This window comes from Mirounga leonina, unplaced genomic scaffold (genome assembly GCF_011800145.1).
Source record: "Mirounga leonina isolate KUSES-001 unplaced genomic scaffold, KU_Mleo_1.0 Mir_204, whole genome shotgun sequence".
In the NCBI taxonomy this organism is placed as follows: Eukaryota; Metazoa; Chordata; class Mammalia; order Carnivora; family Phocidae; genus Mirounga; species Mirounga leonina.
In genome coordinates this window covers 17783850-17808654 of record NW_023270513.1, presented here as the reverse complement: position 1 = coordinate 17808654, position 24805 = coordinate 17783850, and the positions used below count along the sequence as shown (strand labels likewise).

At 35.8% G+C, this 24805-nt stretch overlaps 1 protein-coding gene across 1 annotated transcript in view; it reads right to left on the bottom strand.

Moving 5' to 3' along the window:
* Nucleotides 1–20810, bottom strand: part of KLHL4 (kelch like family member 4) — a 170064-nt gene extending 149254 nt beyond the window's left edge. The window contains exon 1 of the mRNA XM_035028829.1: nt 20272–20810. Within this exon, the coding sequence (XP_034884720.1) occupies nt 20272–20309 (38 nt within the window). The 5' untranslated portion in view covers nt 20310–20810. The remainder of the gene's footprint in view (nt 1–20271) is intronic.
* Nucleotides 20811–24805: the final 3995 nt, after the last annotated feature.

Here is a 24805-nt window from a genome sequence, read left to right as displayed (position 1 = left end):
GCTGAAAACACCAAATTTCCTGATTTCAAAATATACTACAAAGCTACAGTAATTAAAATAGTATGGTATAAGCACAAACTGACATATAGATAAATGGAACAGAATTAAGAGCCCAGAAGAAAAAAATCATGCATATATGGTTAATTAATCTTTGATGAGGGTGTCAAGAATATACAATGGGAAAAGGACAGCCTCTTGAACAAATAGTGTTGAAAAAAATTGCATATCTACAAGCAAAAGAATGAAACTGGACCTTATCTTGCACCATATACAAAAATCAACTCACAATGGATTGAAGATTTAACTGTAATACCTGAAGCTGCAAAACTCCTAGCAAAAGAAAAGCTTTATTGCTGTGAATTGTGCAAGACTGTTGAATCACAGATCTGTACCTCTGAAACAAATAATGCAATATATGTTAAGAAAAAAAAAAGAAGGTAGCAGGAGGGGAAGAATGAAGGGGGGAAATTGGAGGGGGAGACGAACCATGAGAGATGATGGACTCTGAAAAACAAACTGAGGGTTCTAGATGGGAGGGGGGTGGGAGGATGGGTTAGCCTGGTGATGGGTATTAAAGAGGGCACATTCTGCATGGAGCACTGGGTGTTATGCACAAACAATGAATCATGGAACACTACATCAAAAACTAATGATGTATGGTGATTAACATAACAATAAAAAAATTTAAAAAAAGAAAAGCTTCAAGACAATTGTCTTGGAAATGATTTCTTGAATATAACACAAAAAACACAAGCAACAAAAGCAAAAATTGACCAGTGGATATATATCAAACTCAAAAGCTTCTGTACAGCAAAGAGTGAAAAGGCAACCTATGGGTTGGGAGAAAATATTTTCAAACGATCTATGTAATAAGAGGTTACTATCTAAACTAAAAGTAACTCATACAATTCACTAGCAAAGAAACAATGTGATTAAACAATGAGCAAAGTACTTCAATAGACAGTTCTTCAAAGACATACAAATGGCCAATAAACATATGAAAATGTCACTAATCATCAGTGAAATAAAAATCAAAACCACAATGAGATATCACCTCATGCCTCTTAGAATGGCTATTATAAAAAAAATAAAAGATAACAAGTGTTGGTGAGGATGTGGAGAAATTGGAATCCTTGTACAATATTAGTGGGAACATAAAATGGTGCAACAGCTATGGAAATCATTTTGGAGCTTCCCCCTAAAAATTAAAAATAGAACTGTCATATGATCCAGAAACCCCATGTCTGAGTATATATAAAAAAAAATCAAAATCAGTATTTTGAAAAGATATCTACACTCCCATATTCATTGCAGCATTATTCACAATATCCAAGATACAGAAATAACCTAAGCATCTATCAGTGGAGGAATGCATAAAGACAATGTAGTATATACATACAATGGAATATTAGCCTTAATAAAGAGAGAAATTCTGCCCTATGCAATAACATGGATGAACCTGGAGGACATCATGCGAAGTGAAATAAGCTAGTCACAGAAGGACAAAAACTACATGATTTCACTTATATGAGGTAAATGAAATAATCAAACTCCTAAAAACAAAGTGGAATGGTGGTTTCCAGAGGCTGGGGGGATGGAAAATGTTGAGTTGCTATTCAACAAGTATAAAGTTTCAGTTATACAAGATGAAGAAGTTCTAGAGATATGCTATACAACATTGTGCCTATAGCTAACTGTACTCCATTATGTACGTAAAATTTTGTTGAGAGGGTAGATTTCATGTTAAGTGTTCTTACCACAATAGAAATAAAATAATAACTAGAATACTTTTTTAAAAAATTAAAAATTACTTATTCAAATATATTCATGAACTGTCTGGAGTCCTGAAATCCCATTTAAACAGACATCGATAAACATATCTTAGTTTTTAGATTTAAACATCATAAGTAGATATTCCACGGGTCATGTTGAGTCCTGTATTTTCTTTTCTTATCTTTTTAAGATTTATTTGTTTGTTTTAGAGAGAAAGGGAGTGCTAGCCGGGGAAAAGGAGGGAGAGAGGGAGAGAAGCAGACTCCCTGCTGAGCGGGGAGCCCAATGTTGGGCTCAATCTCACAACCCTGAAATCATGACCTGAGCTGAAATCAGGAGTTGGACACTCAACTGACTGAGCCACCCAGACACCCCGAGTTCTGTATTTTCTATTTTTCTCACCACATTTTTTCCTTAAGATATCATACCTATTAACATGCTCTTTTCATTACCATTCATTACTTTGTTCTTCCTGTGATATGGAACTATTTGAGATCTGAGAAAAACAAATAGAACATGTTCCTAAAATTATTTACAGACACAAAATATTTCAGCAAATTATTGGGGGTTAATAAGCCCTGACCTCTAAGATAAAGTCCAGACAGTCTTTATCCTGTCTTTTTAAACCCTACATAATCTGTGCCTGACCTTTATTTCCTGCCTAGTTTTGTACTATTCTCCAAAGTGTATCATTCACTTCAACTAAAGTGAAATCTATATTTTGAGCACACCTTCAACTCCCATGCTTCAGTGCCTTTTTGAAGAAACTCTGTGTTGTTCCTTCTACCCAGAATTCATTCTTCCCCATATCTGTATCAAAATGCTATCCATCCATTAAGATTCAACTCAAATCATCTCTCCTCCATGAAGTATTCTAAGGTTGCTCTGATCAGAATTATTTTGTCCTTGAATGCCTATAGGGCTCAATCATCAAGCAACTTAAAACTGTTCTTGCAATATACTCCTTTTTTATGCCCAAGAAAACTTTTAAATGAATAATACTTTATCTCCCCAACAATATTATAAGGCTTTACAGGGAATCATCATATATTGTTTATCTTTTAATCATTAAAGAACCTAAAAAAAACCTAATGCATACAGTAGGGGTTTAATAAATGTTGAATGAAGGAAACAATAAATGAATACCAATGTCTTTTTTTTAAAAATGATTTTATTTACTTGACAGAGAGAGACACAGTGAGAGAAGGAACACAAGCAGGGGGAGTGGGAGAGGGAGAAGCAGGCTCCCACTGAGCAGGGAGCCCGATGCGGGGCTCGATCCCAGGACCCTGAGATCATGACCTGAGCTGAAGGCAGACGCTTAACAACGGAGCCACCCAGGTACCCCTGAATACCAATGTCTTAGTTAAGGAAATGGTTGGTTGAATATTACAACAGACTTCAGACTAAGTTAAATAGTTGTGTTGCCTAAATTTTTATGTGACTGTTACATATGCAGTTATTTATTAGTGTTATTATAACTACTGTAATCATTAGCTAGAAAAGGATACCTAAATGCCACTGTGCTTGAAACAGTCTAGTTTTTCAGGGAAAAGGTGTACAAAAGATTTAACAGATAGTTTCTACTAAGTAAGCTACTGGTGGGGTGAATAAAGACCAATCACTTATGTTAAGGACTTGCTAAAAATATTTTCAAGGTGTTAGGATGACTACTGAAGAAGTAACACAAATAGGGTGTAAGTAGGCCATGAGTTCTATATTCTGAATGGGAACATTTGAGAGCATGGAAAGGATAAGTCACTTTGATTAAGAGCAACAGGCTAAGGAATGTTAACCAGCAGTAAAAAAGTATTCACTTTTGATAGTTTTTTTTTCATTGATCTATTTTTTAATTAAGTTTTTATTTTAATCCAGTTATTTAACATAGTGTTATATTAGTTTCAGGTGCACATTATAGTGATTCAACAATTCCATACATCACCCAGTGCTCACCACAAGTGCATTTTAATCTCCATCACCTATTTCACCCATCCCTCCACACAACTTCCCTCTGGTAGCAATCAGTTTGTTCTCTATAGTTAAGATTCTGTTTCTTGGTTTCCCCCTCTATTTTTCCCTTTGCTTTTAGTTTTCTTTCTTAAATTCTACATACGAGTAAAATCATATGGTATATGTCTTTCTTTGATTTATTTTGCTTAGAATTATACTCCCTAGCTCCATCCATGTCCTGCAAATCACAAGACTTTGTTTTTTATGAGTGAATAATATTCCTATATATATTACATCTTCTTTATTCATTCATCAATTGATGAACACATGGGCTGCTTTCATAATTTGGCTATTGTAAATAATTCTGTTATAAACATAGGGATGCAGTATCCCTTTGAATTAGTGTTTTGTATTTTTGGGGTAAATTCCAAGTATTATGATTACTGGATCAAAGGTACTTCTAATTTTAAATGTTTGAGGAACCTCTGTACTGTTCTCCACAGTGCCTGCACTAGTTTGCATTCCCACCAACAGTGCAGGAGGGTTCCTTTTTTTCCACATCCTTGCCAACACTAGTTTCTTGTGTGTGTGTGTGTGTGTGTTTGCCATTCTGACAAGTGTGAGGTCATAGGTGTGAATATATCATTATAGTTTTGATTTGCTTTTCACTGATAATGACTGATGGGTTTTGTTTTCTTTTTTATATCTCCTTTAGTTGCAACGTTAAGTTGTTTATTTTTTATTTTTTTTTAAATTTTCTTGCCTCTTTAGATAGGCTTGTATTGCTGGAAATTTCCCTCTTAGAACTACTTTTGCTGCATCCCAAAGGCTTTGGACTGTTTTGTTTTCATTTTCATTTATTTCCATGTACTTTTTTATTTCTTCTTTGATTTTTTGGTTGACCCATTCATTGTTTAGTAGCATGTTATTTAAACTCCATGTATTTGTGGTCTTTCCATTTTTTTTTTCTTTTAGTTGATTTCTAGTTTAATAGTGTTGTGGTCAGGAAAGATGCATGGTATGACTTCAATAATTTTTATTTTATTGAGTGGCCTAATTTTTGTGGATGGACTTGCTTTGTGGTCTAATAAGTGATCTATTCCAGAGAAATTCCATGTGCACTTGAAAATAATGTATATTCTGCTGTTTTAGGATTGAATGTTCTGAATATAGGTTGTAAATCTATCTACACCTGTGTGTCATTAGAAGTCATTGTTTCCTTGTATATTTTCAGTTTAGATGATATGTCCATTGATGTAAGTGGGGTGTTAAAGTCCCCTAGTATGCTTGTGTTACTATCTTGTTAATAACTATTTTATGTATTTGGGTGCTCTCATGGTGGGTACATAAACGTTTACAATTGTTATATCTTCTTTTGGGATTGTCCCCTTTATTATGATATAGTGCCCTTCTTTATCTCTTGTTACTTTATTTGTCTTACATTTTAATTTGTCTAATATAGGTATTGCTACCCTGGCTTACTTTTGACATCCATTTGTATGATAAATGTTTCTCCATCCCCTCACCTTTACTTAAGATTTTATTTATTTGACAGAGAGAGAGAGAGAGGGCAAGCAGGGGGAGCAGGAGAGGGAGAAGTAGACTCCACGTTGAGCAGGGAGCCCAATGTGGGGCTTGATCCCAGGACCCTGGGATCATGACCAGAAATGAAGGCAGATGCCCAACCGACCGGGTCACCCAGGTGCCCCCCACCCCCTCACTTTTAATCTGCAGGTGCCTTTAGGTCTGAAATGAGTCTTTTGTCAGCAATGTATAGATCATTCTTGTTTTTGTTTTGTTTGTTTGTTTTTTTAATAAATTCTGCCACCCTATGTCTTTTTATTGGAGTATTTGGTCCATTTATATTCACAGTAATTATTGATAGATATGTGGTTATTGCAATTTTGTTACTTTTTTGTGGTTGTTTCTATGGTTTTTCTCTTATTCTTTCTTGCTGTTTTTCATGGCTTCCTGGATTTCTTTAGTATTATACTTGGATTCTGATTCCTTTCTTCTTATTTGTGCCTATCTCTTACTGGTCTTTGAGTGTGATTACCATTAGGTTTATATATAACATCTTCTGCATTCTGTGTATATTAACAGTTGCTTGAGTTTGAATCATTTCTTTACTTCAAACCTCACATTGCATGTATATTTTGTTATATTTTATCTTTTTATTTTGTGAATTCCCTGACTGATTTTACAGATAAACTTATTTTTTATACTCTCAGTTATGCTCTTTTTCCCATTCAGATAGCCCTCTTTGATATTTCTTGTAGGGTTGGTTTGGTGGTCATGAATTGAAGTTTTGTTTGTCTGAGAAACTCATTTTTCATTTTATTACTTTTTTCTGAGAAACTCTATATCTCTTTTTCTATTCTAAATGATAGCCTTGCTAGATAGAGTATTTTTGGCTGCAGATTTTTCCATTTCAGCACTTTGAGTATATCATGTTATTCCCTTGTGGCATGCAATGCTTTGCTCAAAAACCTGCAGATAGCCTTATGTGCTTTTCCTCATATGTAACTCTCTTCTTTTCTCTTGCTGCTTTTAATTTTTATCACTAATTTTTGTCATTTTAATTACTTGTGTCTTGGTATGGACCTCCCTGGGTTGATTTTTTGGGGGGATCTCTGTGCTCCCTGGATCTTAATATGTTTTCTTCCCCAGATTGGAGAAGTTTTCAGCTATTATTTCTTCAAATAAAATATCAACCTGCTTTTCACATTCTTCTTTTTCTGGGATCCATATAATGCAAATGTTATTATGCTTGATGGAATCACTTAGTTTTGTAAGACTAACCTCCATTTGCATAATTTTCCCTCCCATTTCCTTAGCTTGGTTGCTTTCCATTTCTCTATCTTCTAGGTCATTAATTCATTCCTCTTCTTCAACCCACCTGCAACTTATTCCAACAAGTATATTATATTCTGTTTTGTTTGTTTGTTTTTATTTTTATTTTTTTCTTTTTTTTTTTTCCTTCTCTCCTTCTTTCCCTTTATTCCCCCCGGTATCAGGTCTCTTCTGATTTGTTTAGTGTATATTTTTCTGAGGTTGTTGTTACCCTGTTTGCATTTTGTTCTCTTATTCATCTATTCTCCTCTGGACAAAATGACAACACAGAAAAATTCACCTTGAAAAAAAAGAACAAGAGGCAGTACTGACTGCCAGGGACCTAATCAATATGGGCATTAGAACGATGTCAGAACTAGAGTTCAGAATGATGATTATAAAGATATTAACTGGGCATGAAAAAAGCATGGAAGATATTAAAAAAAAACCTTTCTGGAGAAATAAAAGAACTAAAATCTAACCAAGTCAAAATCAAAAAGGCTATTAATGAGGTGCAATAAAAAATGGAGGCTCTAACTGCTAGGATAAATGAGGCAGAAGAGAGAAGTAGTGATAAAGACAAAATGATGGAAAATAAAAGAGCTGAGAAAAAGAGAGATAAACAACTACTGGACCACGAGGGCAGAATTCGAGAGATAAGTAATACCATAAGATGAAACCATATTAGAATAATTGGGAAGCCAGAAGAAGAGAGAGAGGGGGGCAGAAGGTACATTGGAGCCAATTATAGCAGAGAACTTCCCTAATTTGGGGAAGGAAACAGACATCAAAATCCAGGAGGCACAGAGAACCCCCCTCAAAATCAATAAAAATAGGTCAACACCTCGACATCTAACAGTAAAACTTACGAGTCTCAGAGACAAAGAGAAAATCCTGAAAGCAGCTTGGGAGAAGAGATCTATAACCTATAATGGTAGACACATTAGACTGGCAACAGACCTATCCACAGAGACCTGGCAGGCCAGAAAGGACTGGCATGATATACTCAGAGCACTAAATGAGAAAAATATGCAGCCAAGAATACTCTATCCAGCTAGATTGTCATTGAAAATAGAAGGAGTGAGAAAAAGCTTCCAGGACAAACAAAAACTGAAGGAATTTGCAAACACGAAACCAGCCCTACAAGAAATATTGAAAGGGATCCTCTAAGCAAAGAGAGAGCCTAAAAGTAACAGAGACCAGAAAGGAACACAGTCACCTTATAGGCAGTACAATGGCACTAAATTCATATCTTTCAATAGTTACCCTGGGCGGCGCCTGGGTGGCTCAGTCGTTACGCATCTGCCTTCAGCTCAGGTCATGATCCCAGAGTCCTGGGATCAAGCCCCACATCAGGCTCCCGACTCGGCAGGAAGCGTGTATCTCCCTCACCCACTCCCCCTGCTTGTGTTCCCTCTCTCGCTGTCTCTCTCTGTCAAATAAATAAATAAAATCTTTAAAAAAAAAAAAAGTTACCCTGAATGTAAATGGGCTAAATGCCCCAATCAAAAGACACAGGGTATCAGATTGGATGAAAAACAAGACCCATCGATATGCTGTCTGCAAGAGACTCATTTTAGACCCAGAGACACCCCAGATTGAAAGTGAGGGGGTGGAAAACCATTTCCATGCTAATGGACACCAAAACAAAGCTGAGGTGGCAATCTTTATAACAGACAAATTAGATTTTAAACCAAAAACTATAATAAGAGATGAGGAAGGACACTATATCCTACATAAAGTGTCTATCCAACAAGAAGATCTAACAGTTGTAAATATCTATGCCCCTAACATGGGAGCAGCTAATTATATAAGCCAATTAATAATAAAAGCAAAGAAACACCTCAACAACAATACAATAATAGTGGGGGACTTTAATACCCCCCTTAATGAAATGGACAGATCATCTAAGCAAAAGATCAACAAAGAAATAAAGACTTTAAATGACACACTAGAACAAATGGACTTCACAGATATATTCAGAACATTCCATCCCAAAGTTACAGAATACACATTCTTCTCTAGTGCCCATGGAACATTCTCCAGAATAGATCACATCTTAGGTCACAAATCAGGTCTCAACTGGTACCAAAAGACTAGGATCATTCCCTGCCTATTTTCAGACCACAATGCTTTGAAACTAGAACTCAATCACAAGAGAAAAGTCAGAAAGAACTCAAATACATGGAGGCTAAAGAGCATCCTACTAAAGAATGAATGGGTCAACCAGGAAATTAAAGAAGAATTAAAAAAAAAAAAAACTCATGGAAACCAATGAAAATGAGAACACAACTGTTCAAAATCTTTGGGATGCAGCAAAGGCAGTCCTAAGAGGAAAGTATATAGCAATACAAGCCTTTCTCAAGAAACAAGAAAGGTCTCAAATACACAACCTAACCCTACACCTAAAGGAGCTGGAGAAAGAACAGCAAATAAAGCCTAAACCCAGCAGGAGAAGAGAAATTCTAACGATCAGAGCAGAAATCAATGAAATAGAAACCAAAAGAACAGTAGAACAGATCAACGAAACTAGGAGCTGGTTCTTTGAAAGAATTAATAAGATTGATAAACCCCTGGCCAAACTTACCAAAAAGAAAAGAGAAAGAACCCAAATAAATAAAATCATGAATGAAAGAGGAGAGATCACAACCAACACCAAAGAAATAAAATTATAAGACATATTATGAGCAACTATATGCCAGCAAATTAGATAATCTGGAAGAAATGGATGCATTCCTAAAGATGTCTAAACTACCAAAACTGAACCAGGAAGAAATAGAAAACCTGAACAGACCTATAACCACTAAAGAAATTGAAGCAGTCATCAAAAATCTCCCAATAAACAAAACCCCAGGGCCAGATGGCTTCCCAGGGGAATTCTACCAAACATTTCAAGAAGAATTAATACCTATTCTTCTGAAACTGTTCCAAAAAATAGAAATGGAAGGAAAACTTCCAAACTCGGTTTATGAGGCCACCATTACCTTGATCCCCAAACCAGACAAAGACCCCATCAAAAAGGAGAATTATAGACCAATATCCTTGATGAACATGGATGTAAAAATTCTCACCAAAATACTAGCCAATAGGATCCAACAATACATTAAAAGGATTATTCACCACGACCAGGAGGGATTTATCCCTGGACTGCAAGTTTGGTTCAACATCCACAAATCAATCAATGTGATGCAATACATTACTAAAAGAAAAAATAAGAAGCATATGATCCTCTCAATAGATGCAGAAAAAGCATTTGACAAAGTATAGCATACCTTGTTGATCAAAACTCTTCAGAGTATATGGTTAGAGGGAACATACCTCAATGTCATAAAAGCCATCTATGAAAAACCCACAGCGAATATCATTCTTAATGGGGAAATATTGAGAGCTTTCCCCCTAAGGTCAGGAACACAGCAGGGATGTTAACTATCACCACGGCTATTCAACGTAGTATTAGAAGTCCTAGCCACAGCAATCAGACAACAAAAAGAAATTAAAGGTATCCAAATCAGCAAAGAAGAAGTCAAACTGTCACTCTTTGTAGAGGATATGATACTTTATCTGGAAAACCCAAGAGACTCCACCCCAAAACTGCTAGAACTCATACAGGAATTCAGTAAAGTGGCAGGATATAAAATCAATGCACAGAAATCAGTGGCCTTCCTATACACCAGCAACAAGACAGAAGAAAGAGAAATTAAGGGGTCAATCCCATTTACAATTGCACCCGAAACCATAAGATACCTAGGAATAAATCTAACCAAAGAGGCAAAGCATCTGTACTCAGAAAACTAGAAAATGCTCATTAAAGAAATTGAGGAAGACACAAAGAAATGGGAAAATGTTCCATGCTCATGGATTGGGGAAGAACAAATATTATGAAGATGTCAATGCTACTAGAGCAATCTACATATTTAATGCAATCCCTACCAAAATACCATCCACTTTTTTCAAAGAAATGGGACAAATAATCCTAAAATTTGTATGGAACCAGAAAAGCCCCCGAATAGCCAGAGGAATGTTGAAAAAGAAAACCAAAGCTGGTGGCATCACAATTCCAGACACAAGCTCTATTACAAAGTTGTCATCATCGAGACAGAATGGTACTGGAACAAAAACAGACACATAGATCAATGGAACAGAATAGAGAGCACAGAAATTGACCCTCTACTCTATAGTCAACAAATCTTTGACAAAGCAGGAAAGAGTGTCCAATGGAAAAAAGACAGTCTCTTCAACAAATGGTGTGGGAAAATTGGACAGCCACATGCAGAAGAATGAAAATGGACCATTTCCTTACACCACATACAAAAATAGACTCAAAATCGTTGAAATACCTAAATGTGAGATAGGAGTGCATCAAAATCCTAAAGGAGAACACATGCAGCAACCTCTTTGACCTCAGCCACAGCAACGGCTTCCTAGAAACATCTCCAAAGGCAAGGGAAGCAAGGGCAAAAATGAACTATTGGGACCCCATCAAAATAAAAACTTTTGCACAGCAAAAGAAACAGTCAACAGAACCAAAAGACAACCCACAGAATGGGAGAAGATATTTGCAAATGACATATCAGATAAAGGGCTAGTATCCAAAATCTATAAAGAACTTCTTAAACTCAACACCCAAAGAACAAATGATCCAATCAAGAAATGGGCAGAAGACATGAACAGATTTTTTTTTCAAAGAAGACATCCAAATGGACAACAGACACATGAAAAAGTGCTCAACATCGCTCGGCCTCAGGGAAACCCAAATCAAAACCTCAATGAGATACCACCTCACACCAGTCAGAATGGCTAAAATTAACAAGTCAGAAAACAACAGATGTTGGCAGGGATGCAGAGAAAGGGGAACCCTCCTACATTGTTGGTGGGAATACAAGCTGGTGCAACCACACTGGAAAACAGTATGGAGGTTCCTCAAAAAGTTGAAATTAGAGCTCCCCTATGACCCAGCAATTGCACTACTGGGTATTTACCCCAAAGATACAAATGTAGGGATCTGAAGGGATACATGCACCCTGGTGTTTATAGCAGCAATTTCCACAATAGCCATACTATGGAAAGAGCCAAGATGTCCACTGATAGATGAATGGATAAAGAAGTTGTGATATATATATGCAATGGAATATTATGCAGCCATCAAAAGGAATGAAATTTTGCCATTTGCAATGACGTGGATGGAACTGGAGGGTATTATGCTGAGCGAAATAAATCAATCAGAGAAAGACATGTATCATATAGCCTCACTGATATGAGGAATTCTTAATCTCAGGAAACAAACTGAGGGTTGCTGGAGTGGTGGGGGGGTGGGAGGGATGGGGTGGCTGGGTGATAGACATTGGGAAGGGTATGTGCTATGGTGAGTGCTGTGAATTGTATGTCTGCTGAATCACAGACCTGTACCTCTGAAATAAATAATACATTATATGTTAAAAAAAGAAGAAGAAGAAGAAGAAAATAGCAGGAAGGGAAAAATGAAGGGGTGGAAATTGGAGGGGGAGATGAACCATGAGAGACTATGGACTCTGAGAAACAAACTGAGGGTTCTAGAGGGGAGGGGATGGGGGGATGGGTTAGCCTGGTGATGGGTATTAAAGAGGGCACATACTGAATAGAACACTGGTGTTATAGGCAAACAATGAATCATGGAACACTACATCAAAAACTAATGATGTAATATATGGTGATTAACATAACATAATTAAATAAATAAATAAATTTCATTTATTGTGTTCTTTATCTCTGATCGTTTCTTTTTTGTTTTTTTGTTAAGGGTCTTGCTGATGTCCTCTACTCCTTTCTCAAGTCTAGTGATTATCTTTATTATCATTGCTTTAAATTTTCTATCAAGCATATTACTTATATCTATTTGGCTTAGGTCTCTTTGTCCTATTATTTCATTTGTGAAATATTTGTCTTATTATTTCATTTGTGAAATATTTCTCTGTCTCCTCATTTTGTCTAACTCTCTGTGTCTGTTTCTGTGTGGTAGGAAATGCCAGCTATGTGTTCTGATCTTGAAGGTAATGGTCTTATGAAGAAGAGGTGTTATAGCCCCCTGCAGTGCAGTGTCCTCTATTCCCTAGGACCTGGCACTTCGGGGAGTAATTCCTGTGTGTATTGCATGTGCCCTTTTGTGTTCTGGTTGTTTTTCCCTTCAGGCTGGTTGTCTGCAGTAACTCTTCACCTGTTGTAGGCAGTGCTTGGTCCCTTGTAGGTGTGGGGTGCATTTTAACAATGTATAGGCTAGTCTGCTTGCTAAATGCAACCTGGAACCCCCACTTCCAAGATGGGTTGGCCTAAGTGAATCTGCACAGTATGTGTAGTTGGAGCACACATTTTTGCAAGGTGCATCTCAGGGTTCTGTAGTGTCCACTGCTGCTGTCACAACCATTGCTGTGGCCACTGTAGCCATCAGGACTGAAAGCCCACAAAAGGCATGGGTCAAGAGAGGGTGCTGGTAAGGTCTGTACTGGTCTTCTGTAGGGGATGGGACCCATGGTCCTGGGACTGAAGCAAGGGTGACTGGAAAGGGTAGATCAGCTGAAGGGTGGGGGGGTCAGGGCTTGGTGTGAGCATGTTAGGTAGTGAATGTCGGCACAGTGCTCATTCCTGGAGGTTGTTGTTTACCCTGATGGATGGGGGGGAATTGGTCCCTGCAAGCTACTTTGTTCCTGAAGGAGTCTCCCTGATATCCTTATCTCTCTTGGAAATGTTCTGTAATGAGTAAATCACTCTCCCCAGGCATTTATATAACTGCTGGCTCTTTGCTATATCTATGTTATAACTATGCTGTTTCTATGCTATATCTACGCTATATCTGTTCAGGCTGTTTGGCATGCTGCCTCTTTATGGGCAGGAACTCAGCTTCCTAAGGTTCTCAGAGCTCTCCCAGAGCCAAGCCCTCTGGTTTTTAGAATTCCAGGCTTTAAGTCCCACTGGTTGTAAGAACTCATGAAATTCAGACCCTCTCACTTTCAAAGCCAGATGTTATGGGGGTTTGTCTTCCTTGTGATGTGTCTCTGGTGTGATCATGTTTCTTGCTCTTCATCATGCTCCTGGCTCCTTCCTGTCCACAGAGGGCCACAGTCCATTTAGGTCTCAAATCACATCTCCACCTTTCCTACTTTCTTTGATGTGACCTCTTCACTACCTTTGGTTGTGGAGTTCAGCCTGCCCATTTTTGGGTCATTTTCTGGGTTATTAACATTGATGTGAGTGTTATCTAATTGTATACATGGGGTAAGATAAATGTAGGGTCCTCCTACTCTGCCATCTTCCCCTATCTCCCCCACTTCTGATAAACACCTCATGTTTAAAGAACATGACCACTGGTATTGCTCTTTTCCACTGCAAAGTCTAGCAATATGTAAATATTGTATCTATACATTGATTTGGGAAATACTGTGTTATTTTACTGTGTTTCAGAGTAAAAACTTATGTAATGCTTTTTGTTTTAAATTTCACTAGTATGTTTCATCCTAAAATATCAGTTAACTGAAAACTACCTGATTACAATTTTCTCACTTTTAGTTACCTTGTCTTAGATAGTTCTTTTTAAGTGTATTTACAAATATCTTATTTCTTGACCACCAGGGCAACACATTTTCCATTCTCTTTTTTTTTTTTTTTTAAAGATTTTATTTATTTATTTGACAGAGAGAGACACAGCGAGAGAGGGAACACAAGCAGGGGGAGTGAGAGAGGGAGAAGCAGGCTTCCCGCTGAGCAGGGAGCCCGATGTGGGGCTCGATCCCAGGACCCTGGGATCCTGACCTGAGCCGAAGGCAGACGCTTAACGACTGAGCCACCCAGGCGCCCCTCATTTTCCATTCTCTTAAGTAAAATTATAATATGAATGGAACGGAATCACCATGAACAGAATATACTCAATGCCTGGGATGCCTGGGTGCCTCAGTCAGTTGGACATCTGACACTTGCTCTTGGCTCAGGTCTTGATCTCAGGGTCACGAGTTCAAGCCCAGCATTGGGCTCCATGCTGGGTATGGAGCCTACTTAAAAAATTAAAAAAATTAAAAAAATTAAAAAAAAGAATATTCTCAATTGCTATATTTTCCATTTTAGAATGGAGGGATATATATATATATATATATATATATATATATATATATATATATATATATATATATAAGCTTGTTTTTGTATGTGATGTTGTTTTCTTCCTGAGAGATAAGCCATAGACAGTAATGTAAAGAAATGGGGGAAAAAGGTTATGTTTCATTTGAAGCACCAGTAAATATATGCCAATTTGTTAGTATCCATGGTGTACTCAATGATTAAATAAAAAAATGATTTCTATTAGCTTATTATTATACCCAAACATGACCTTATTAGTTTCTATGCCATTAAAGATTGATCCACACCAAATGATAACCACAGTCCATATCATCAAGATAGGACTAGAAATGGCATATAGCTTTCAGATGTTCTCATAACTTTAGCTTCCTTCCCTAGGATTGCCTTTAGGATATTATCTTGTGGCCAACGTATAGGATTTTTGCATGGAGGAGTTAACAGCTCACTGCTTTTGATTTAATATCCTTTTAATCAGTTGCCAAAGAACGAAACTAAAGAAAACAAATAAACAAGTTTTTAAACTTGGGTGGTCTTCTACTATTGATTCATGGAATCTACATACTAGGATAGCACTTGCTAAAATACTGTGCTTTTTTACAGAAAAATTGTGATAATCTAATAATTGTATAGAAAGTCTCCATAAACCCCACACCCAGTTTCCATTATTATTAATATCTTATATTAGTATGACACATTTGTTACAATTAACTAACCAATACTGTCACATTATTATTAACTAAAATCCATTCTTTATTCAGATTTCCTCAGTTTTTACCTAAGGTCTTTTTTCTGCTCCACATCATCATGTCTTCTTAAGATTTTCTTGCTTGTGACAGTTTCTCAGACTTTCCTTTTCTTTTTAGACTCATTTATTTATTTTACAGAGAGACAGCAAGTTAGAGGGGGGGCAGAGGGAGAGAGAGAATCCTGGAGCAGACTCCCTGCTGGGCATGGAGTCTGATGTGAAGCTTGGTCCCAGGACCCTGAGATCCTGACATGAGCTGAAACCAACAGTGGGCCACTCAACTGACTGAGCCACCCAGGGGCCCCTTTTGTTATGACATTAATAGTTTGAAGATTACAAACCAGGAACTTTTTAAATGTTCCTCTATTTGGATTTGTCTGATGGTTTTTCTCATTATTAGACTGGGGAAGTTATAGGTTTTGTGGGAGAAAAGGACAGAACTAAAGTACCAGAATCATCACATCATACCAAGTGTACATACTATCAAAATGACTGAGCACTTCTGATGTTAAATTTAATTACCTGGCTGAGGTAGTATTTGTTAGGTTTCTCTACTGTAAATTTACTCCCCTCACCACACCAACAGTTCTGTATTGTATCACTTTTCAGAAAGAAGTTTATGTGCAGCCCACACTTAAAGAACAGTAGTCACCTCCACCTCCTTGAGGGCAGATTATGTACATAAATCATATGGAATTTTTCTGCATAATACATTTGTCTTTGCTCTATTTATTCAATCACTTATTCATATCAATATGGACTTATGAATATTTATTTTTTACTTTGGTTTATAATCAAACAGTATTTTATTTTGGTAAAATTGTTCTGGCTTTGGTCAATGAGAGCTTTTTTAGTTGGCTCCTGTGTCCCTTTGACATGACATAGCCCCCATCATTATTTTTTGAGGACTTTCTTACTTTATGGTAACAAAATGTTCCAGGTTCATCTTGTAGAATATTACATTTCTACCTGAGGTTTTCTTTTTAATTAGGGACCTACTGTTCCTCACTTCTCCACCTTGATTTCAGTTTTTCATCTTCAAATATAAAAGTTTTATACTGATATGCCTATAACACTGCAAGTAATTTTTACTTACAAAGTCATAGGAAAGACATCAATGAGATTACTATTAAGAAGATGTCTTACAAAAGTGATAAAGAAGACATACAAATTTAAAAAATAAACTATGAAGTACTAAGTGACTGAACATTTAGGCGATGTGTAACAGGTTGATATTAATATGATGTTCTTGAAGTCACATATTAAATAGTACCACACATTTTGTCTTTTATTTCTATTTCCAAATGCAGAAGGGAAATGGTTGCCTTTCAAATATCAGAAATAACAATTGTTATCAGTCACTTAGTACTTTAGCTTGTAGTTTATCTTTTAAATTTTTATTATATGTTGGCTAATTGAAAGTAAAAAAAGAAATAACAATTATAGAGATGCTTAATCATAATATTTAAAGGAACATGGACCTAACATATTGCTAGATCCCTAGATGGAAAGGAGTCCCCAATTTTTCAAATGTTAAACATATTTTAATTAATTTTATGTTAAATATATATGCAATACTACACCATTAGAAATGAAACATGAGGACCATGGTACCTCATTATAAGGAATGAGGCTGTAACTAGCAAAGATTTAAAATCAACCAATAGATGTCCCATCTCTAAAATGGCTTGGAATCATTGCATTAATATTAAATTATTTGTTAAAATACTCTAAATTTGGTAAAGCAATTAAACAATTTCTATAATTTTGTACAGTACATTTTAAACCATAAGCAGAAGGATTTAACCTTAAGCTTTCTATAAACTACAAATTGTTGTTTGTTCCTTATTTCTGTGAAATAATAATTTCTATGGAATAATGCAGTGTAAAAAATTTTGCTAAGTGAATGACGTCAGATTGAGAATGACAAATACCATGTGATTTCATTCATAGGTGGAATCTAAAAACAAATGAATAAACAAACAAAAATCAATATATGTCATATGAGAAGCATGATCATAGCACACTGTTAAAATGTTTGTTCTGGTTTTTGGAATGCTGAGGTTGAAATAAAGAAAAGAAAGGACACTGAACAAGGTAGTTGTGATGAAGCAAAGATGTAGAGTTAGTAGATAACTAAGACAAAAAATGATAGTGACTGGCATACTGGTATGCACATAGTTATAGTGTGGGATCATGATATGGTGCTGTACCTAAATGAAGTACATACTTACAATTCAATCACATAGAAATGTATTTGTTTTTTTTAAATATTCAAACCAATATATTAATTTAACTATTTATTTATTTCTCTCTCCAAATTTTTATTTAAATTCCAGTTAGTTAACATACAATGTAATATTAGTTTCAAGTGTAGAATTTAGTAATTCATCACTTATGTACAACTTTAATACTTTGGATTTCTTATTTGTGTTAAGAATAATTGTAAGTTATTCAGTTATGTTGCATGCTAATAATTTAGTCCATTCTCTATTAATTTTCTGCAATATTTGTAGACAGCAGGATGACTTACATACCCTTACTTTGCCAAGAGTGTCAAAGTCCATCTTGTAGTAGTCTGATAATTCTCCACACTGACTGCCTTGTTACTTAGTTTGTTCGTTTACCACAAGAGGGAATGCCAGGCTGTTGTCAATTTCTCAGGATTCTTTCCTCTTGCTCCCCAATCTTGTTGAAGAGAGGCATTAGAGAAGCAAGACATAGAAAGTTCCCTCTCAAACTCTTCTTAATCAAGACATAATCCAGAATGGCTAATGATAGATTAATAAACCATCATATTTTAATTAATTTACTTCTCTTTTGCTTAAAATATCTTGGCACACCTATAAATCTACTTCCTCTATTTAATTTAAGAAAATATTAACTTTCTACTGTAACCATAGAATATTTAACAGAACATTTCTTTAAAATATGAAAACTGGGGCGCCTGGGTGGCTCAGTTGGTTGAGCGACTGCCTTCGGCTCGGGTCATGATCCTGGAGTCTTGGGATCGAGTCCCACATCGGGCTCCCTGCTCAGCAGGGAGTCTGCTTCTCCCTCTGACCCTCCTCCCTCTCATGCTCTCTCTCATTCTCTCTCTCGCAAAATAAAAAAATAAATAAATAAATAAATAAAATATGAAAACTATCAGGAATAAAATAAAAGAGAAATATATATATTTTAAAAATATTACTTGGTGACACTTTATATTTGACATTTTATCCAACATTTTTTAGCAACTAATTTATTGTGAATATATTCTCATGCTGGCAAATAAATTCAGGAATCTTCAAAAAATTTTATCAGGAGGTCACAATGGATAATTTAAATTTCTCTACAACAGAGTCAAATGCATTAATATTAATCTCTAAATTCAGCAGTTTTTGAAATTGTTATTCATGGTGAAGAGAGTTCATTTGAAAATGTGCTGACTCTAAAAGCATGGATTACATATCATTTTGAAAGTAAAATTAGTTCTATTAAATACAACCTGCTATCCCAGCAGTTATATAGCATATTCTTGGGTAATCACAAAATATTTAGGAAAATTAATATATACACTATTTCTTAAAATATCTGTATCACGTACAATCCAATATTATACTTAAAGTCATTTCACAAAGTCTTTTGCATGTTTACATAGCAACAGGAAAACTGAGTTCCTACAAAGGCATCATTTGGCACAGTTGATTGCCATTTGTCATAATGTTATGTTGCTTTTTCTGCTGATATTTTGTTTTGAATTTATGGAAGCAAGGAAGTGTCAGGCAGATACATTGGGGGAAAAAAGAAACCTTATATCTAGAAACAAATTTACCAGTCCTTCTCCTCTGTACTTATGTAGAGACAGAGTACACCAAATAAATAAAGATTATTTCCAAATAAATAAGCATAGCTTCATGTTGAACTGTTATATAATTTAAAATATATCAAAAATACTTGTTTTCTTATGGCTCTTTTACACCTTAATTACATTATCAAGATCATCAGTTGTGTCTACATATATGGGGGAAATAAAATCTGATAATGAAAAAGAAAAAAAGTAAAAATCTACTAGGTTGTTATATTGGACAAGATTAGAGTACAGAACATAATTTTCTTTCACTCAAACAGTACTAATGGACACAAAAATAAGACTAAGTCAAATATTTTATGAGCTATACTAAAGCTATACTTTACTATCACTTCTTATTTCGTTTTAATGTCCTGAAATAGCTGACATGTTCCATTTCCTATGCTCAGACATTGCTGCTATAAGCACATTTCATTACTTGCTTTATGCAAAATATTTTCATGATTGTAAACTATCCATGAAACAAATATAATTTGAAACAAATCTCAAATGTGAAAGGAAGCTGTTCTGTACTCTCACATAAAGATAATGTATTTATTGAGTGTAAATACAGCAACTATGTACTAAGGAACAGATAAGAATGTGCTGAGCAGTTAGAGCTTTTATTTTGTCAGAACTGGCCTAACTCAACAAAAGTCAGAGTTTCTATTTATGTGATTTATTACACTGGCACAGAGAATTACAAGTATATGAATATCTAAGCCACAGAGGATATTTACAAAAAGTTAGTAATTCTAATAAACATCTCTTATCACTAAAACAGAAATCTTAACAGAATTGGAATGGAATCAGAAAAGTAAACTCACAACCCTAAAACATATTTCCCATTCATTATCAAAACATATGTAAAATTACTGTTTTTCTTTATAGACTTAGAGGAGGGGGTTTCTTATAAACCCTGGTTGGCTGCATACAAATTCACATAATTATAGCACTTTTATTTAAACAGTAAATGAGAGTTGTAGAGAATAAGTTAACCTAGTCTATGGTTTTCAGTTATGTGACTGAAAACTCCTACCTCACTGTAGAATCTTCTGTGTTATCATCAGCAATCATCTCCAAATCTTGTAAGTGTTTCTCACAGGCTTCTTTAAACAAATTCTCTTCTGAAACTGCTTTAGGAGTATCTTCATTTGCTCAAAGATGTTCTATCAAGTTTTGTGAGTGCCAATTCTGAAAGGCTCTTTGATGGTCAGGGGCCAGTCCTGGCACTGGTGTTAGTATGTTGGGGTGGAAAGGATTGTTCTTTTTTTCAGTCTGTTTCTGTCCTGAGCATGGTTGTTCAACCTGCCCTGAACCGGGGTCCCTCTATGCTCATATCCTTCCTGCTGAAGGCTGTTTCCAGTGTTGGGCGACCCTTGAGAGGGATGACTAAACCACCTCCAATGTAGCCTTAGGATCTGTTTCACATGAAACTCTTCCTTGCCAGACATTGACATTGTTGCAGGAGGAAAGACAAAAGCCTTCTCTCACAGAAGGAAATGGAGCCTTTGTTATCTCCTGTTTCTCTGCCTCTTCTGTAGAACTAACAAAAGCACAAGTGCTGAGAGCAGTCTTTCTTGCTTCCCTCCCTTCCCCCACTGCCTATGGTGCACTCTAGCTTTCTAGCTGAAACAGAAAACTGCAGCTAACAGTGTAGGTGGGAACTCACACTGACAGGATGATGAGATCAGACCTTAAAGTAAATCAGCTTAGCACAGGAAAACAGCTACCACAGCACACTGCCACTGCTAAATTTGCAGGCTCACAGCCCTCCCACCTGGACTTGCAAATATCTAACCCAGCTTGTTCTTTAACCTAAGTACAATATCTGTAGCTTAAACCCAAGCAAGTGAGAAAAAGCAGTATTTAAACTCACTTCCTTCTATGTTCCCTCTACTCACCCCACCCCCTCCCAGATTAGCCCACTTCTGAGAATGTGCCACTTTGTCCTAGAATAATTTATACCAGGAAATTCATGATGATCTTTTTCAGGTTCTTATGGAAATTTTGATGGGGTTCATTAAGGGACAGCATCTTATCAGTCCTCTCATGCAGGTTGGTAGTTATTTCTACAAAATATCTAAAAATGTGAATGGTCTTATATTAATATTTGCTTAAAAACCTGAACAGTTTCAGAAACATAAGAAAGTGTTGGTTACCCATGACTAAACACACACACACACACACACACACACACACACACCACTAGAGGATGTATTCATAGTATTTTAAGTCTACACCTGAAAGAAGAGAGCAGTGTTTTTTCTAAGCTGGTTAGGTTAAGAAGAGATGCCTTCTCTCAGTGACAATAGCTTGAAAACAAATAGTCTGTTCTGGCTCCATGCCTGTATAAACACCTCCTTATTATGCTCTTTACTTTCACAGGGAATGTTAAAGGTCTATTTTCTTTGTTCAGAAGTCCTTGTGAGAGGATGAAAAAGGGCCTGTTTTGAATCAACTCCATATTGCCACATAACTCAGTAATAGCTATGCACAAAGTACTTTGACATCTAACTCAGAATCACCAATTGTACAGAGGTGTTTCTATAACAGTCATATATCAGAAATGCTTTCACCAATGCCATTTTGAAGTTCAGTTTGAATTTTATCTAGCTTCCATGTAATGTATACAGGTGATAAGGGGGGAGATTATGCCAGTGTAAGGTTTTGGTTTTAGTTCTGACTTTATGGTTAATAAGCTGTATAATCTTTAATAAGTAACTACTACTTTGCATCATAGTTTCTTCATACATAATGTGGAGAGGCTGAAGAAATTTTTAAATTTCTACTTGCAATGAATTTTAAATGCTTGGAAACAGCATGAATATCTTTTTCAAAGTTTTGGTAGTTATTTTACATACAGTTTTCTATAAATCTAACTATAACTTTCCCTTTCCTCTCTTGTTTTTGTAGGTATAATGGTAAATTTGTGTCAATTTGGCTGGACTATAATGGGTTATCCAGATACCTGGTAAAACATTATTTTGGCTGTTTCTGGATGAGTTTAACATTTAAATCAATAGACTGAGTAAAGTAAATTGTCCTCCTTAATGTGCGTGGGCTTTATCCAATCAGTTGAAGGTTGATCAAATATATAAAGCAATTACTAAGTAACATAAAGGATCTCATTGATAATACTACAATAGGAGTAGAGGAATTTAATACCCCACTTACATCAAAGGACTGATCATCTAAGCAGAAAATGAACAAGGAAACAAGGGCTTTGAATGACACAATGGACCAGATGGGCTTAAGAAATGTATTCAGAACATTTCATCTTAAAGCAGCAGAATACACATTCTTTTCAAGTGCATATGGGACATTCTCCAGAATAGATCATGTACTAGGTTACAAAACAGGCCTCAAAAAGTACAAAAAACTGCCTTCATACCATGCATCTTTTTGGATCACAATGCTATAAAACTTGAAGTCAACCACAAGAAGAAGAAAAAAAAAATGGAGAGACCACAAATACATGGAGGTTAAACAACATGCTACTAAACAATGAATATGTCAATCAGGAAATCAAAGAAGAAATTTAAAAACATACATGGAAACAAATGAAAATGAAAACATGACAGTCCAAAACCTTTGGGATGCAGCCAAAGTGGTCCTAAGAAGGAAATATATAGCTATACATGCCCACTTCAAGAAAAATATCCAACAACCTAACTTTACAATGAAAAGAGTTATAAAAAAGAACAACAAATGAAGCCTAAAGCCAGCAGATGGAAAGAAATAATAAAGATTAGAGCAGAAATAAATGATATAGAAACTAAAATTTAAAAAAAAATAGAACAGATTAATCAGACCAGGAAATGGTTTGAAAAAATTAATAAAATTGATAAATCCCTAGCCAGATTTATCAAAAATAGAAAGGACTCAAATAAATAAAATAACAAATGAGAGAAGAGAGATCACAACCAGCACCACAAAAATACCAACAATTATAAGAGAACATTGTGAACAATTACATGCTAACAAACCAGATGACTTGGAAGAAATAGTTAAATTCCTAGAAACATATAAATGGAACCAAAACTGAAACAAAAAGAAATAGAAAACTTGAACATATTGATAACCAGCAAAGAACTTTTCAAAAATCTCCCAATGAACAAAAGTCCAGGGCCAGATGGCTTCCCAGGAGAATTCTAAAACACATTTAAAGAATTAATACCTATTCTTCTCAAATTATTCCCAAAAAGAGAAATGGCAGAAAATTTTCCAAACTTATTCCATGAAGCAAGAATTACCTTGACAAAGGTAAGACAGATAAACTCCACTAAAAAAAAAAAAAAAAAAAAAATAGGCCAATATCCTTGATGAACATGGATTCAAAGATTCTCAACAAAATACTAGCAAATCAAATCCAACAGTACATTTAAAGAATCATTCACCACGATCAAGTGGGATTTATTCCTGAGCTGTCAGTGTGGTTCAATATTTATAAATCAATGTGATGTACCACATTGATAAAAGAAAGCATAAGGACCAAATTATCCTTTTTTTTTTTTTAAGATTTTATTTATTTATTTGACAGAGACAGAGACAGCGAGAGCAGGAACACAAGCAGGGGGAGTGGGAGAGGGAGAAGCAGGCTTCCCGCCGAGCCGGGAGCCTGATGTGGGACTCGATCCCAGGACCCTGGGATCATGACCTGAGCCGAAGGCAGTCGCTTAACCAACTGAGCCACCCAGGCGCCCCCCAAATTATCCTTTCAATAGTTAAATAAAAAGCTTTTCACTAAGTATAAAGTCCTTTAATGATAAAACCCTCAACAAAGTAGAGACAGAGGGAATATAGCTCAACATAATTAAGGCCATATATGAAAAACCCACTGCTAATATCATCCTCAATGGGGAAAAAAACAAAACTTTTCCTTTATGGTCAAGAACAAACAAGGATGTCCACTATCACCACTGTTATTTAACATAGTACTGGAAGTCCTAGTCTCAGCAAGCAGACATCAGAAAGAAATACAATGCTTCTAAATTGGTAAGAAAGAATTCAAACTTTCACTATTTGCAGAAGGCATGATAAACTATAAAGAAAACCCAAAAGACTCCACCAAAAAAAATTGCTAGAACTGATACACAAATTCAGTAAAGTCACAGGATATAAAATCAATATACAGAAATCTGTTGCAGTTCTATACACCAATAATGAAGCAGCAGAAAGAGAAATGAAAGAAGTAATCCTATTTACAGTTGCACCAAAAATAATAAGATACCTAAGAATAAACCTAACCAAAGAGGGAAAAGAGGGGAACCCTCCTACACTGTTGGTGGGAATGCAAGCTGGTGCAACCACTCTGGAAAACAGTATGGAGGTTCCTCAAAAAGTTGAAAATAGAGCTGCCCTATGACCCAGCAATTGCACTACTGGGTATTTACCCCAAAAATACAAAGTAGTGATCCGAGGGGGTATGTGCACCCTGATGTTTATAGCAGCAATGTCCACAATAGCCATACTATGGAAAGAGCCAAGATGTCCATTGAGAAATGAATGGATAAAGAAGATGTGATATATATATATATATATATATATATATATATATATATATATATATA